Genomic DNA, 16,292 nt, shown 5'->3' on the forward strand with positions numbered 1-16,292 from the left:
CAATCGGTTAAATCTTTCCTCCTTTGGGTCACCATGAGTGGGGAGATAGTCCTTAAATGTTACTCCAGGGAAATGCTTTCACAGGGAAACTAGAGGAAGATTATGTCTACGTGTGACCATTGCTTACGTCACTAGGGACATTAACATAGTTTAAGATGAGAGTTTTAAACAACACTGTATCTTAGTGAACTCTGGGATTTCATTTCTACCTTTAATGTCATTATCATTTATTGTTCTATACCACATCAAAGGATCAATGTAACAAGGGTAAGATGGTTCAGTTACCTCTGAGAGAAATAAACCTAAAAAACCCAGAAAATATAAGCAGGGGGATAAGAATGAAAACAGAATGGATGAAAATCAATGTTTTTTATTATAAGGGTCTTAATACTATTTCCTAGAAAAAAAATATGTATATGAAGAATCATTCATTCATTCTTTGTTCACTGCTTTGTTCATTGCTTACTGCAGACCAGGAACAGTACCAGCCACTAGAAATACAAGGATGGAAGGAACAGTTCTCATTATTGAAAAGAGATATAGATAAATAAACCAAGATTACAAAGTAATATATTAAATATTGTACCAGAATAGACTTAAGAGTATTAAGAAATATTTTTAGAATATTTCTGAGTGTCCTATAACTGGAGGAGGGGTAAGAAGCAACCATGCCTGTGAGGGCAGAGATAGTGATTGAGAACCATTGAAAGTTCCACAAAAGCAGGTGATGTGAGGTGAATTAACCAGATACCACAGTAGAGGAAGAATTACTCTCATGGAAGAAATTGTACAAGACAAGGCATGAAGGTGTGTGTGAGGAAATAAGGTTAATTCAGGCAACTTGCACAGCTCCATGTAGCTCTGGTGGGTGAGAATGCCACACACGGGGGCTGGGGTCAGCCAATATTGTGACCCAGTGCATCTCTAAAGAGGAATTTCATGATGTTCTCGTGCAATAATTTCTCTAAACACCTGATTTTGATTTGAATTTGTGTAACTTTTTATTATAAAAGTGGTATATCCAATTAAGAAAATTTAAAGGAAAAAAAATTAAAGCGTCACAATTCCAGCATTCTAGTGCAAAAACGAATTTCATTTTGGAAAATTTCTGGGAGAATATGTACTTCAGTTTATTTTGCATAATAATCAAGTCTATGCAGTATTACATTTCATATTTTTTCTCATATTGCTGTATGGTCTTCATCACTATTGTTTTAACTAATAATATTAGAATCTTATTAATGTAATATTAGACTAATATAACTCATTAAGAAATTCAACTTTAATTTATTTAAACATTTCCTATTATAAGTAACACATCAGTCATTTTATATGCTTCCCAAGGAGATGTTTCCCAAGAATATGGCTAAAGATCATGGTCTCATAAAAGATTTTTTAGGGTATACTTGTACAAGTTATCAATTTGTTGCCTCTCCGTTTCAAACCTTGGCTTCATTGCCTGCTTTGTGGTAATGGAGCTGGAACCTGTAAACATTTCTCCTTTACTCTATCAGTAGAGGGTGTTGGAGGGATCCTGCAGGAGATGGAGGTTTCTCTTCCTGGTTCTGGTGTGCACCCCTCTCAGGAGATCACTCACCAAGTGATGTTCAGCCGTACACAGCTGCCAAGCTACCCTTGGGCAGCTTTTCCCCGGGACCCCAAAGGGCAGCTTTCCCAAGCTCTGGCCCCATAAGAGTGAGTTCTACAAGATGCACCCCGGAAGACAGTGCATGGCAGTCCCAGTAAATTCTTCTGATGCCCAGGTGGCATCTTCCCCTCGTACCACAGATGGTGGCTTTCCAGTGAGTTCCATGGTACAGGCTCTCATCATGGGCAGCTTTCCTTGGCACTCTGCCAGTAAGTTTTTTTTCTCTGTAAGTTCTGTGGTAGAGCACCTGAGGTGCTAGAAGCCAGATTCCAAGGGAGTTCTGCCTTCATGGAACCTCAGCAAACTTCACCGTCAAGTGGGTCACGGTTGCACCCTGTCCAACGAAGTCTGATCTCATCCCAGGTCTTATCTCTTCCAGTTCTGTTCCTTCCCTAGGTGCTCTGCTTCAGCCCTGGGGGTAGTGACTTTTCCCTATCTCTGTCTCTTCTCTTCCTGCATTCTTTAGAGGTTTCTGGTCCCCTAAGTAAGTAAAACCCTTTTGTACTCAATCATTCTGTGTGTTCCGCTTTCCTTGTTCAGATTACTCTGTGCTTTCTGTGACCTGACTGGACTCTAGTCTGATATTCAACATATTTTCATGAAGAATTTGCAATGACATATGTAACAGAATGTCAAAATAACCCTTCACTCAGATGGTCACTGTCTTAGTCTGTTTAGGCTGCTATAACAAAATATCACAGGCTGAGTGGCTTCTAAACAACAGAAATTTATTTCTCAATGTTCTGGAGGCTAGAAGTCCAAAGTCAGGGTGCCAGCACGGTTGGGTTCTGATGACGGCCCTCTTCGGGCTTGCAGTCTGCCAACTTCTCGCTGTGTCCTCACACGGTGAAAGGGATGAGGGATTTTTCTGGGCCCTCTTTTGCAAGGGTACTAATGCCATGTGTGGACTCCACCCTCATGATGTCATCATTTTTCAAAGTCCCCCCACCTCCTAATACCATCACCTTGGGCATTAGGTTTCTAGCATATAAAAAAGGACGCTGTATCATACAAAGAACAAAACAAAAGCTTCAGCTTCTAAATATGCATCATTACAAAAGGCACTTTTCTTATATTCTACTGCACAACAAAAGTAACCAGTATTTGCTTCATCTCAGTTTTTAAAAATATGAACCATACTCTTATTCAAAAGAGTGGATTGGTGTAGTTTAATGTAGTTATGTTATATAACAGAAGAATAATTAGAAATGTGTCCTTGCCAATTTGTGGAATGTAACTCTTTTCTTTTTTTTTTTTTAATTTCAGATATTCAGTACTTCTTAGACACTGCGCTGTCACCATATACCTCCTATTCCTATTACCTCGAGACCAGCAGCTTGAGTGGTTCAACAAGGAGTGCAGCTGTCACCTACAGGACAAAACCAGGGGCCCCAGAGGGAAGCCTGAACTTAAGTTATATCAGTCCTATTAGCTCAGACTCTGTGACACTTACCTGGGCTGTACCTTCAAATCGTTCTGGTCCTATCGAGAAATATATTTTGTCCTGTGCTCCTCTAGATGGCATCCAGCCCTGTGTTCCCTATGAAGGTCTTGAAACAACCGCTACCATCTGGAATCTGGTTCCATTCACCAAATACCGTTTTGCTGTACAGGCGTGTACTAGTGGAGGCTGTTTACACAGCACCCCTCTGACAGTGACCACAGCCCAGGCACCTCCCCAAAGGCTGGGTCCACCCGAGGTGCGGAAGATCAGTTCCACAGAGCTTCACGTAGAATGGGCTCCACCGGTGGAACCAAATGGTAGGAATTCAAGGCCGAGATTTCCCATTCTTGGGTAAAACACGAAGGAGAATCTGGGTACTTGGAACTGTGCAATAAGATTCTGACAGCCATTTTCAGTTTTATAACTGCATGATGTCATAATTGGGAAACAATTTCTAAAGATATACTATTTGTCCTGGTTAGTAGAATAAGTATATTTCTTTAATCTAATAACAAATTCCACTCATTTAAATTGCCCTCTAGAAGGCTAATATTATCTTTGCTCTTAGTGACATCTGCCATAACACAAATGATGTTTCTAATTTGAAACTCACTTAGGAAATGCATTATATTTGACTGTGTCACAAGTGAGGGCACCCATAAGCAGTAAATTTTCTTTTAAGCAAGAAGAAGATATGAAATAATACAAAAAATATGTATATAGGCTAGCTGACTCCATTAAGTTAATTTCTGGGCTTATATAATTGAACCCTTGGTTATACAGGCCAGCACACCTTCGTAGATTTTTAGTAATTTAATATCATGTACGTATTATAACAAAAGCTTTTCTCTTAGGATTTTTAAGTTACTTGATAAAACTAGGTGGAAATGAACTGTAATATCCTAATATTTATGTAAACAAGGCTTATGTTAAGCAGATAATCAAATCAAAATCTCCAAATTTGAAACTATACAAATTGAAGGTACAGTGATCAAATTTCTGAAGAGATAGCCATTCTTAGTATAAATTATGACCAATCATCCTGAAAAATATTGAATTTACCTATCATAAATTATAGTTATTTTGTGTTTGTACCTTTTGCACTCAGTTTTCATTTTCCATGAATATGCTTTTCAGTAATATGCATTCATGTAGCTATCAACTTGTAGTTTGTTTTTTTTTTTATAAGTACCTATCATGTGGATTACCACGAAAATAGACAGGTAATTGAGTCAGAAGCACAAGGAAAGCCAGGACTCGTTACATAACCTAACATCACCCCACCCCTAAATAGCCCATTTGTCTAATAAGTCCTCTTTGTTCACCGTTTCACTTTTCTAGGCATAATTATAAGATATGAACTATACATGAAAAGACTGAGATCTAATGGAGAAACCAGGTCAGCAGAAAGTCGAGTTTTTCAGAGCAGTGGCTGGCTCAGTCCTTACCCACTTGCAGAATCAGCCAATGAAAATGCATTAGAACCTCCCGAACCAACCACAGTCATCACTGGCTTGGAGCCGTACACCAAGTACAAGTTTAGAGTCTTAGCTGTGAACATGGCTGGGAGTGTGTCTTCTGCCTGGACCACAGGAAGAACGGGAGAATCAGGTGAAGACTAATGCTTTGAACTCTACTTTGGAAACTCCTGAATGAAAATATTGCCTCAAAGTAAAGTCAACAGCACTAAATACTTTCGAAAATCAAGAGCTGTACATTTACATAAACCAAGGAAATACTGAATGCATAGATTGGTTTCATAGATAACTCAAGGTCACAAAGTTCTTGCAGTAAGTTCTAGGGAAAAAAATAATGTTTTAGTTGTTACTTCAAGGCGCCAAAATGACTTAACTGTAGTTATAGTCTTTTGGGAATGCTTGTCAAAAATAGCAATTGGTTTCCAGTCTTGAAGTGGGCTGGCCATATGTCCCATCTTGCTCCAAATTCAGTACAATTTATGTTCAGTGAAAGATATAACTGTTACCAGTTTCACAAATCTGTTTTTGTTTTTCTTTCTCTTTCCAAAACAAATAGCTTAGGTACCAAATTGTACCTTAAAATATAATCCCAGACATCAAAATCTATAATTCACAAGTGTGTTTATAAGCAGTTGGCAATATGGTAAGGAAAGATGGTGAAAAGTTTTAATTTTCTTAAGATAGCTTTACTAAGGCAAATGAGATATTTTTAATCCTCCACCTCATTCTTTATATTATAAACACTTCAAATTTCATGAGCCCTTGACAAAAAAACTACACTTTTGTTATGCTTTGAATCTATAGATATACAAAGAAACCCACATCCCGCTTTAAATTGGATCTGTTCGGACTGTGGAGGGTGAGTGTAGCTTCAAGTTTGATGTCCAAGGGAATCACTTCATGAATAAAATGTGCATTGTGCTTGAGCATCTCTTAATGACTCCCAGCCATCTTGTCCAAATAATAGGGCCGTGATAGCACAAGTGATGAGCCATGGCATTCCGGAAGGGGAAAGTCAAGGTCAGAAATGAAAGGTAATGGATGAAACAGCAATACTGGACCCTCATAATCGTATGGGTCACTGGCTAATGAAAGTGCAATGAGGTCCTTTGATAATACACCTTTGGTTAGCACATTTAAAATCCATATTAAGATCTCAAGGATGGCAGGGGGAGAATGTATGTGTGTATGTCCCTGAACATTTCAATCGAGATTTACTGAAAACTTTTCGAATTTCTTCGGGGTTATTTAGAACATTTTCGATTTCCCTCTCTCTAAAGAGTAATATTCTCCCAGGAGCTCAGTGAATTACTTCTCTACATAAGAAGTCCAGTATGTCACTATGCATTGTTCTAAACTTTGTGGACTGAGACATACTGTTTTTGTGGCTTCTCCTTTCAAAGACGTCATGAGACCTATGGTTTCCTCTCCAGCTATCTACTAGTTACCTTTATGAACACAAGCAAATTCCTATTTTTTAATTTTGTAACTGGAAAATATCTTGGTTAGTAATGTGAAGGTGGAGAACATCCTTGCAGATATAAAAATAAGTGAGTGAGTAGCTTTTATACACACCAGCATCTTCTTTGATTTTTAAAAATTAGAATATTACGTAAGGAGTGAGGTGTTTCAGAAACTAGGATAAATGCGTGAATTCAGGTTGAAAACCTGTGAATACAGCGTTCATTGTCTTGGCTGTTGCTATTGTCGTTGTTAACAGTGCCCGTGTTCATGACCCCTCCTTCAGTCTCCGCCCTCTCACCATACTCGCTCAATGTGTCCTGGGAGATGCCAGCAGATAACGTGACAAGAGGAAAAGTTGTGGGGTATAACGTCAGTATGGTTTCTGAACAATCGCCTCAACAATCTAGTCCGGTGGTGTTTTCACAGGTATTGTTACTTTCAACTAACGACCTTTCAGAATTGAATTATGTCTTCATATTGACGTTTTCTGTATTTGCAGAATTCTGACAGAATTTTCATTTATATTGGGTTGGCCAAAATGTTTGCTCAGTTAATGAATACATTCAATAAACTTCTTGGTGAAAATGAAAAATATGTCTTATTTTTACTTAAAACCGAATGAAGTTTTTGGCCAACCCAATACAATCCTTAAAGGGGGCAATTCGTTTCTTAATATAATATTTATATATACAAGGCTCTAAATACTTACATCACTCATTTTTCCTAATATAATGGTATATGGAAATAAAGTTGGTATAACTTTGTTTCATGAAATCTGCTTTTTCCACTTAGCATATATCCTTAAATATCTTGCAGGAAGCTGACATTCAGTAGCTGTGTACTATCATATGGGTACACAATAATGATTCAGCCAATCCACAATCAATTGAAATGTCTATTGTATTAATACTCTTGGAAATCTAAATGACATTGATAAGAACATCTTATATGCACGTTTTGCATATTTCTGTTTCCTAAGAATAAATTCTGAGGGATGCAGTTTATCACAGCTTATAGCAAAGGCTGTGAACATGTTCAAGGTTTGGGATATGTAGTGACATATTTCCTTCTAGTGAGTTATATCCAGCCAGCAGTAATGAGAATAATGATCATAGGTAAAGATTACTGAGGCTTTACTGTGTACATAGACTAATTCATTTGATATGTATAATAATCCTGGAGGATGGGAGGCTCTTGTTACCCTCCAGTTTATGGTGTGACCAGTGTCGTTTCTATCAGCATAAGAGTGACCAATGACAAAGACCGGCTGATGTCAACTGGACAAGTCATTCTGCATACTTGGCTGTTTAGCACCTCTTCTGAGGAAGATGCTCTTTGGAAGACATTAACAGGACATGAAAAGATCTTCGCACTTACTTGATGCCCTGTCCCGTGGGCCTATCCACATTCTTCTTCCCTAGACATCCTAGTTCCTGATTTTCTAGTCTTTTTTTCTTTTATGGCCATGTTCAATACAACCAAACCACAGCCATATAATTCAGGGACCCTTCCCTTTCCACACAGAATAAATCACCAGGTGCACTACCTAAAGTTTTGCCCATTGAAAGGATTTCTTTTTATTGCTGGGTTTTAAGACCATCCCTGAATGGAGCTATAGAGCAGCCAGCACCCATTTTTGACTTCATTAACCACATACTAAGACAACCCAACTGCAAACCAAACCACCTTTTTCTACTCTCACAAGTCTTAAGGTTCCTCCGAGGAGTCATAGGTAGGAGTTGAGATTGAGCCAGCAGTGTCAGAATGGTGGATGACATGTGGGTTTGGATTACCAGCTAGCACAGCATATTATGCGTTCTGGCTGTTACTTGTATTATAATGTTCTATTCCAAGGAACTAAGGTAAGGAAAAAAAAAACAAAACATAGTTTATACAACACATCCCAGAAATCAACTTGTTTTTATCCCGCTTTTACCAATTACTTGCCGTATCACACATCTCTGTGCTTCAGGTTTTATTCATGTGTAAAATGGGAAAACGGTTTCTGCTTATCTATACAGTTTTTGTAGAGCTTGACAAATATTAGATATTGTTATTATTAGTGATTATTAACGGGATATGGCTACATTACATTTTATAAAATATTACTCAATGGGACAGGAAAATTTTTATATTGACAAAATTTATGTATATAAATCTTTTGTTTGTTTAAAAGTCTTTTCTTTGTGTCTGAATTAAAATAAGAATATAGATATGTCATTTTATTCTCTCTCTTATACCCTCTCCTGCAAATACTCATCTACCTAACCATATATTCAAGAAAGTGAAATCACAAGTGGCAAAGTCAAATTTTTTATGTTCTCAACAATTAAATTTGTATCCACACTGACCTGAGCATGTCTTGTTATAATCTTGGTAAATAAATAGCCAAAATTTCTGGGGAAAGCCTACTGTAAAAATAACTGTTAAAGGATCTTTACCTAAGAACGTGGTAGAAGACATATATAGAAGTGATGCTATTATCATTGTAGTATTTTAAACTCCTACAAAGTTCTTCTCACCTCTTTAAAGATTAATCCCACAAAAAACTCTCAATTAGGTACATCCTTTAAGACTTGTTAAGATGAGTCTATGTACACGATAAAGACACAGTTTATCTGAGTGATGATTTTACATGCCCCAAGCTCTAGGATAAGTGTCTCTTAAAAATCATGTACTTTATAACAACTATATGTAGAGAAGAAGTAAAATTTCATCAAAATTAGTATTAGTCTACATTTTATCTTTATTACGTTTCATTTTGTGTTCTTTAAAAAAATTTTTTAAATAGATCTTTATTGGAGTATAATTGCTTCACAATACTGTGTTAGTTTCTGTTGCACAACAAAGTGAATCAGCCCTGTGCGTACACGTCCCCATAGCCCCTCCCTCTTTTTTTTTTAACCTTTTTATTGGAGTATAATTGCTTTACAATGGTGTGTCAGTTTCTGCTTTATAACGAAGTGAATCAGTTATACGTATACATATATCCCCATATCTCCTCCCTCTTACCTCTCCCTCCCACCCTCCCTATCCCGCCCCTTTAGGTGGTCACAAAGCACCGAGCTGATCTCCCTGTGCTATGCGGCTGCTTCCCACTAGCTAACTATTTTATAGTTGGTAGTGTATATATGTCCATGCCACTCTCTCACTTTGTCCCAACTTACCCTTCCCCCTCCCCGTGTCCTCAAGTCCATTCTCTAGTAGGTCTGTGTGTTTATTCCCATCTTGCCCCTAGGTTCTTCATGACCATTTTTTTTTGCTTTTTTAGATTCCATATATATGTGTTAGCATACGGTATTTGTTTTTCTCTTTCTGACTTCACTCTGTATGACAGACTCTAGGTTCATCCACCTCACTACAAATAACTCAATTTTGTTTCTTTTTATGGCTGAGTAATATTCCATTGTATATATGTGCCACATCTTCTTTATCCATTCATCTGTTGATGGACACTTAGGTTGCTTCCATGTCCTGGCTATTGTAAATAGAGCTGCAGTGAACATTGTGGTGCATGACTCTTTTTGAATTATGGTTTTCTCGGGGTATATGCCCGGTAGTGGGATTGCTGGGTGGTATGGTAGTTCTATTTTTAGTTTTTTAAGGAACCTCCATATTGTTCATCCCCTCCCTCATGATGTGTTCTTGAGACAAAGAATAACTTGTTTAAAAATGATTCAAGTTTTTAGATTAAATAAGAAATACCTTAATGTATTTTATCTTAAAAACAATTTCATTTTCTAAAAATCTACATTAAATCCCATGAAGACTGTGCTAAATCTTATAGCAATATTAAGTAAGATTTACTCATTTCAAAGTTTTATTTTTCTTAGAAAATTTTAAATCACATTGCACAAAAGAAAAAAGTTTATATCTTCAAAACCTAAGTAGCCATTTTAAAATTGGAAAAAAGATTAATAATTCAGTGTTTGACGCTTTTCTGATTTCTAAATGTAATTGCAAGAAAATGGTGCCAGTGTTTGAAATTATTCCTAGATATTTTGAATCTCCAAAGTCACCTTTATTTCTGAAAAATGTTATGTAAGCAATATAATTTATATTCCAAACACACTGCTTTCTAGAACTACTCAGTTTATGAAATTTTAAAGTCAGTACCCAGGCACATATTCCAAATGAATTTTATTGTACTCCTAAAGGGAAAACAAAATCTAGAAATTGACTCCAAATGTTATTAATCTTTACAGTTAGCCGTAGTATTTATATTTATGGAAGATTATTTCATATGAATGTATATCAGTATCCCTTAGAAAAATAGCTTCGTACTCGTGCTTGCTGTCAGACTATCCATTTTAATGACTTTTTTTTTCCTGAATATAATCACCAGTGGTCTTTGTATCTACAGACTAAGCAAATTTACATGGTTGCTTTTGATCAATTCTAGTTATAATGACAGGACAAGCTCTCAGTGCTTATTGTTTAATTACTTGTTTATGGACCATAGAGTCTCCTTTGCTCAAATCTGCTATTTTCATTTGAAAATGTGTGATAAAGACAGTATTTCAAAAAAAAATGTAGCTGATCAATCTGCTTATGCTCAGTTGTACAAGAAAGATAATTGAGAATTGACTTCATGTGGGTGCTCAGTAATCTTTCCTTTTTTCCCCTTTTCCTTCCTGTGGCTTTTTTTTAAAAAAAACAAATGATGGGATTGATTGAACATAGTGACATCTTTCTGTACCAGCTCCATCACCTAGCGTGTGGGCATTACTGCACTGGGTTCGTTTTGGCCAAGCCCCGTGGTTTTATTTGGACTTTTTCATGATAACAATGACAGTGTCACCATTCTTTATCTGTACCATCAGTGACACGAACTGCACCACCATGCTGCTTTATGAGGCAATAACTCGGTTTCCTCATTTATCCACTCAGGAACTGGATTATTACCTCATAAAGCAGTGTGATTGTACAATTATCAATTAAATCCTAGCTTGTTGAGGCCCTTCAAAAATAATTCCTTTTCCTAATCATGGTTGGCAATAATTCCCCCTGTCAGAACTCCTGGAACTTTGCTTGTCAAGCTAATATTTCACACGGATTATCTATTATCTGACTTCTATTTTTTTTGCTTCACAGGTGTTGTACACTGCTAAATCCCAAGAACTGTCTTACATTGTAAAAGGACTACAACCTTATAGGATATACAACTTTACCATTTCTCTGTGCAATTCAGTTGGTTGTATAACCAGTGCTTCGGGAGGAGGACGGACTTTAGCAGCAGGTAAGCAAGTTCTAAAGGACATGAAAAATACATTGTGTATTTATAAACAAAACACCTACAGAGCTCAATACCTTCTTTAGTTTGGACTTAATATTTGTCTTTTCTGCTTTCTCCTTCTCCCTCACTAGCCCTTATTGCTACTGACCTTGACATAGAAAAAGATGACACAGAAAAAGAAACTTAAGAGCCCTGAACATTCCTGAGTTGCAACTGTGTCACCATAAGAAACATAATTAGATGCAGAGTGACTACAGGGCTCCCACCCCCCTAAGTCCTAAAGGTGTCCCAACAGTTGTTTGAAGTGTTTGGCAGGCTTCTTCTGAGGACTCAAAATACTCCTCCTCTCAATCCTAACTTTTTTTGTGTGGGATTTGGTCTATCCCCTCCTGCCCCACGGAGCTAACAGCAGACATCCAGAAATTACTGGGTTGCCCTGGTGTCATATTTTGCCTTTATTGGATAGGCAGTAGTGTGCTTATTAATCTGTTTATTATGAATATGAAGCTCCTAAGTACATAAAATTAAAATAACGACTTGTTATGAAGTATAATCTTACCAGGAAATAGTTTGTATAATTTTTTGCTTCCTTCACTTACGACAAATGAGGTTCACACAAACTTGATTACAGGTATTATTAACACCTGTATAACCCAATGACTTACCATTTAGGATATTTTCAAATCAGTTTTTCTGTCAGCATCCAACAAGGCTTAGATTCCTGGTGCTCTTTAAGGAAATGTCCAGATGTGAGGAGGTTAAGAGACTTCTAGGCGAATGACAGATAGCATGCAAACATGTTTAGCTATGAAAATACTCCTTAGACTTTCTTCCTTACTGTCTTCGTATACAATTCCATAGTTTTTGTCTTGTTTTATTTTGTTTTCGTTCTGGAAAAACTTGTTTGGTTCAAATTATCTTGTATCAATATACAACAAACTTCAAATATAACAAGTAATTTTGTTTCTTCAAATTGTCCACCGATGATGGGGACTTCTCTGGCAGTCCAGTGGTTAAGACTCCGTGCTCCCAGTGCAAGGGGCACGGGTTCAATCCCTGGTTGCGGAACTAAGATCCCCACGTGCTATGTGGCACGGCCAAAAAAAAAAAAAAATTTTTTTTTTCAATAATGAGAATGACTCCAAAGTTCCAAGTAATTATGTTTTATTACCTCTGACTGAACTCTTTGCGTTTTTACATATTTAACCTATATGTACAAGTATTTATAGAGTACCTAGCTTGAACAAAAAACGCATGCTCCTAAAAGAATATTTATTTATTTTTATATACTATGTTATTAGAGAGTTACAGAGTGTGGATAACAGGGGAAGACTCCCTGTCTCTTTTAGAAAAAATGACATAATTTGGGACTAGAGGATAAAAATTAAAAGAGGAATCTGTCCTGGGGGCTGGAGAAATTGAAAACAGAAACCACAGAAACCAAAGGTTGGCCTGAGATCTAGGGGAGGATAAAGGGACTCCGATGATGTGACCAAGCAGAACTGAAATCACAGCTTCTTAGGGTTGTAAAACATTTCAGAGTCACCTAGGGTGACTGTCTAGCCAATATTAATGTATCCTATGCAACATTCCTTCCAAGTGTTTGTCCGACCTGTGTTTGATCCTTTAGTGTTGAGGGAACTACACCTCTCTGGCAAATCCTACCATGTTCAGAGACCTCTTTGAAACGCAATTTCAAAGGTGATACTAATCCAAGATACCTCCCTCTGGTTCCTATTGAACATTCTCCTTCCACTCCCTTGCAGGCTGTCCTCACTCTAATTCACCTTCCTCATGACATCACTTCCAATAACATCTTCAGTAACAATACCCCCAGCCAAGTCTTCTCTCCTCCCGGCTGTGTACTGAGGGACCTCCCAGCTGCACCTCACATGCCCTAGTTTTCAGCACTGTTAGGACAGTTTCTCTCCTTTAGATAGGATTTACTCTGTTTTTTCATAGACACAAAGTAAAAGAACTGAACGGAGACATGCCGGTCCCCAGAGACTAGACAGACCCTGGACATGGAAAGAGAAAAGCAGGGAAAATGTCTATAGAATGGCATCTTCCCTGCTTAATGGACCAATGATCACGTCTGTGTGAATATCATCCTCATTGGTTGCAGTAAGAGTTACTGTGGCGTGGAACTCACTGCGCCCCAGTGCTATGTGCTCTTCTTCTAGTCACTGGTGAGGAGGCTTAAGTCCACTCCATCCAATGGAAGCTGAGTGGAGCAGAACTCATCTAGGCCCTCTGAGTCCTCTCCCTGCCTCTTTATCCCTGAAAAACAGAACTTGGAAACCTCTCATAGTCTCCGAAAGCCATGAGATGTGCAAGTGAATTGACTTTTTCAAATAAGAGTTTATTTGTGTATTTTAGGGGAAAATGATAAGCCAGAATGCTGCAACTTGAATTTGGGCTCTGCCATCTACTAGCTTTGTGACTTTGAGTAAATTATATGATCTCTGTGCCTTAGTTTTCCAATTTATAAATAAGGGTAACCTATTACATGGGGCTCTCCCGAGGAGTAAATACACGTTAAGTATTTAAAGCAGTGCCCAGCACAGAGTAAATCCTCAAAAAAAAAATGGTTATTTTTAATCAAGATTTCTATCATAACTGTTTTGTAATACTTTTCTCAGTCACAATGTAGATGTTATAGAATGTCTAATCGAATGTTATCGAAGTCATGCAATTTATTTTACAACTTTGTTTCCGTAACAGTATTATAACATAAATATAACAATGGAGAGTCCTAAAACTAAGGATTGAATGGCAAAAGTAAACTGTAGGGGGGCTAACATCGAAAAGCATCATTTTTCAGTTCTGTAAGGAGCATGTTGTTCAGAATTATGGCATGCATTTCAGGATTTTGATCAAAAACTACACATTTCAAGTTTGTTGTTTGCAATATAGAGTTAATAATGTGTCCTAACCATATTGTTGCTGTGTTTGAGTGCTCGATTCAGTAAGCATCTATTAAGGTTACTATTTAAAGCCCTGGGTGGAGGGGATTCTAGTAGAATCCATTCAAGGATACCTTAATGGTGTCTGCACTAAGGTACTGACAAATAACAGGTAGGGTTAACACCTTGGGGGAAAGGATAAAAGAAAGCTATGGGAACGGAGAATACGGTATAGATAGCTTTGATTTAGGAGACTGGGAAATGAGCTCAGGTTAAATGGCACTTGAAGTGGACTATAAAGAATTGGTAAAGATTTTTCCAGCTATTATACCATGTGTCGCTGTTTGAGGGACTGTTCCATCCTGACATGATGAAAGCTGAGGTTTATAAAGATGTCTCTGTCAGTACAGTGTAGAATAGATTAAAGTGTGGAAATAGAGACTGGTAGACGTTCCAAGGGGGCCGTGAGAAAGTAAATCAGATAAATAGGAGGAAAGATTAAAAGAAAGGAATAGGGGCTTCCCTGGTGGTGCAGTGGTTGAGGGTCCGCCTGCCGATGCAGGGGACGCGGGTTCGTGCCCCGGTCCGGGAAGATCCCACATGCCGCAGAGTGGCTGGACCCGTGAGCCATGGCCGCTGAGCCTGCGCGTCCGGAGCCTGTGCTTCGCAACGGGAGAGGCCACAACAGTGAGAGGCCCGCGAAGCGCAAAAAAAAAAAAAAAGAGAGGAATAGAGTAGATCAAGGAAGGGAAATCCACAGGTTAAGAAGAGGGAGAAATTGAAGATGACAGTAAATATCCTAGACAGTGGTGATGCCACTAAATCTAATGCAAAAGACGAAGAAAGAACATATGGGAGAAATAAAACCATGAGTTTCAGTTTGATTATCTGATGGAAACACATCCATGACAATTATAACCAGCCAACAGCAGAAAATGCAAATCTGGAGCTTAAGAAGGATGCGGGTTTTATAGTCACCTGCATGTAGAAGGAGGCGAAACTGTGGATGATAATGTATTAGTGAAGGCAGAGAAAATACAAAATAAAAGTTTACATCGCAGTGAATGCTCACATTTTGGGAGGAAGAGGACAGGAAGAATAAAGGGAACAGAGACGTGGTCAGAGTTAGAAAAAGAACCTAGAAAAAGCAGTATCCAAAACCTCAAGGGGAGAGAGAATTCTGGAAGGAGAATGTTGTCAGTAGGGTCACATGCTGTAGGGAAAGTAGGAAAAATGTAAACTGCAAGGAACGTGGGGTCACTGATGACTCTCTGGGCAGCACTCTGATTAACATGGTTAGAGCAGAAGCTGGAAGGTAAAAAATTAAACAGTTGCAGGAGAAGATGGGATAGTAAATTTTAAAATGTGTAGTTTTTTTGTCCTTTGCCAAAATGTTCCTTCTACTCAATTTACATTAAAAAAAGAACATATTAACTTTGTTCACATGTGAAATCCTTTCTTTTCTGAAGGAAAAATTATTTTAGCGTTCTTCTGGGAAATTTTTTATTTCTTTATCCCTTAATTTATTTTGTCAGAACTCTCTGCCTCTTCATCTGCCAAGCAGGGAATAAAGTCACTTACATGACAAGAGTATAAAAAAAAAATTTTTGCTTGCCACTGGATTTATTATAAAATATACCGTTTTCAGGGGTGTTTGGATCAGGGAGAATGGACTTGTTTTTATTAGAATACAAAGAAAACCCCAGCAATTACAGATCCAATATCCTTCTTAACTCCTTTGTTTTTAATGGGTGAAAAAGGGTTTTTTTTCTAAAATTTTCCTAGGATTAAACCTCTGTGTGTAACTGATAGATATTGAGTCATAGAAATAAACAGTGAGAAGGTCAGTTCTTTTGAATGGTCAACAGGTTTGTTGACCATTGTAGGAAAGGAATAAAAGTTAAGTTGCAGCTATGATTCTTCCTGCTCTGTTTCTTCTAGTAATAAAGTTACAATTTGGATTTGTGAGAAATTAAACTCAAGTCTAAATGTAGTTCATGTAAGTGAAGTGTCAGGAATCAGAAGAAGCCAGCGACCATTTAAAAATTTTGAAGAAGGGCACCCAAAATTAAAATTAGTAGTCAGCCTTTTTGAAGCACTGAATCACTTAAACATG

At 37.7% G+C, this 16,292-nt stretch overlaps 1 protein-coding gene across 1 annotated transcript in view; it reads left to right on the forward strand.

Moving 5' to 3' along the window:
- Positions 1-16,292, forward strand: part of USH2A (usherin) — a gene marked incomplete at its 3' end in the record, with an annotated part of 720,880 nt that overhangs the window by 186,105 nt on the left and 518,483 nt on the right. The window contains exons 16-19 of the mRNA XM_024739202.1: positions 2,915-3,409; positions 4,434-4,703; positions 6,291-6,460; positions 11,129-11,273. Of these exons, the coding sequence (XP_024594970.1) occupies positions 2,915-3,409; positions 4,434-4,703; positions 6,291-6,460; positions 11,129-11,273 (1,080 nt within the window). The remainder of the gene's footprint in view (positions 1-2,914; positions 3,410-4,433; positions 4,704-6,290; positions 6,461-11,128; positions 11,274-16,292) is intronic.

The sequence above is a fragment of the Neophocaena asiaeorientalis genome, unplaced genomic scaffold (assembly GCF_003031525.2).
Source record: "Neophocaena asiaeorientalis asiaeorientalis breed wild unplaced genomic scaffold, Neophocaena_asiaeorientalis_V1.1 scaffold477, whole genome shotgun sequence".
Classification (NCBI taxonomy): domain Eukaryota; kingdom Metazoa; phylum Chordata; class Mammalia; order Artiodactyla; family Phocoenidae; genus Neophocaena; species Neophocaena asiaeorientalis.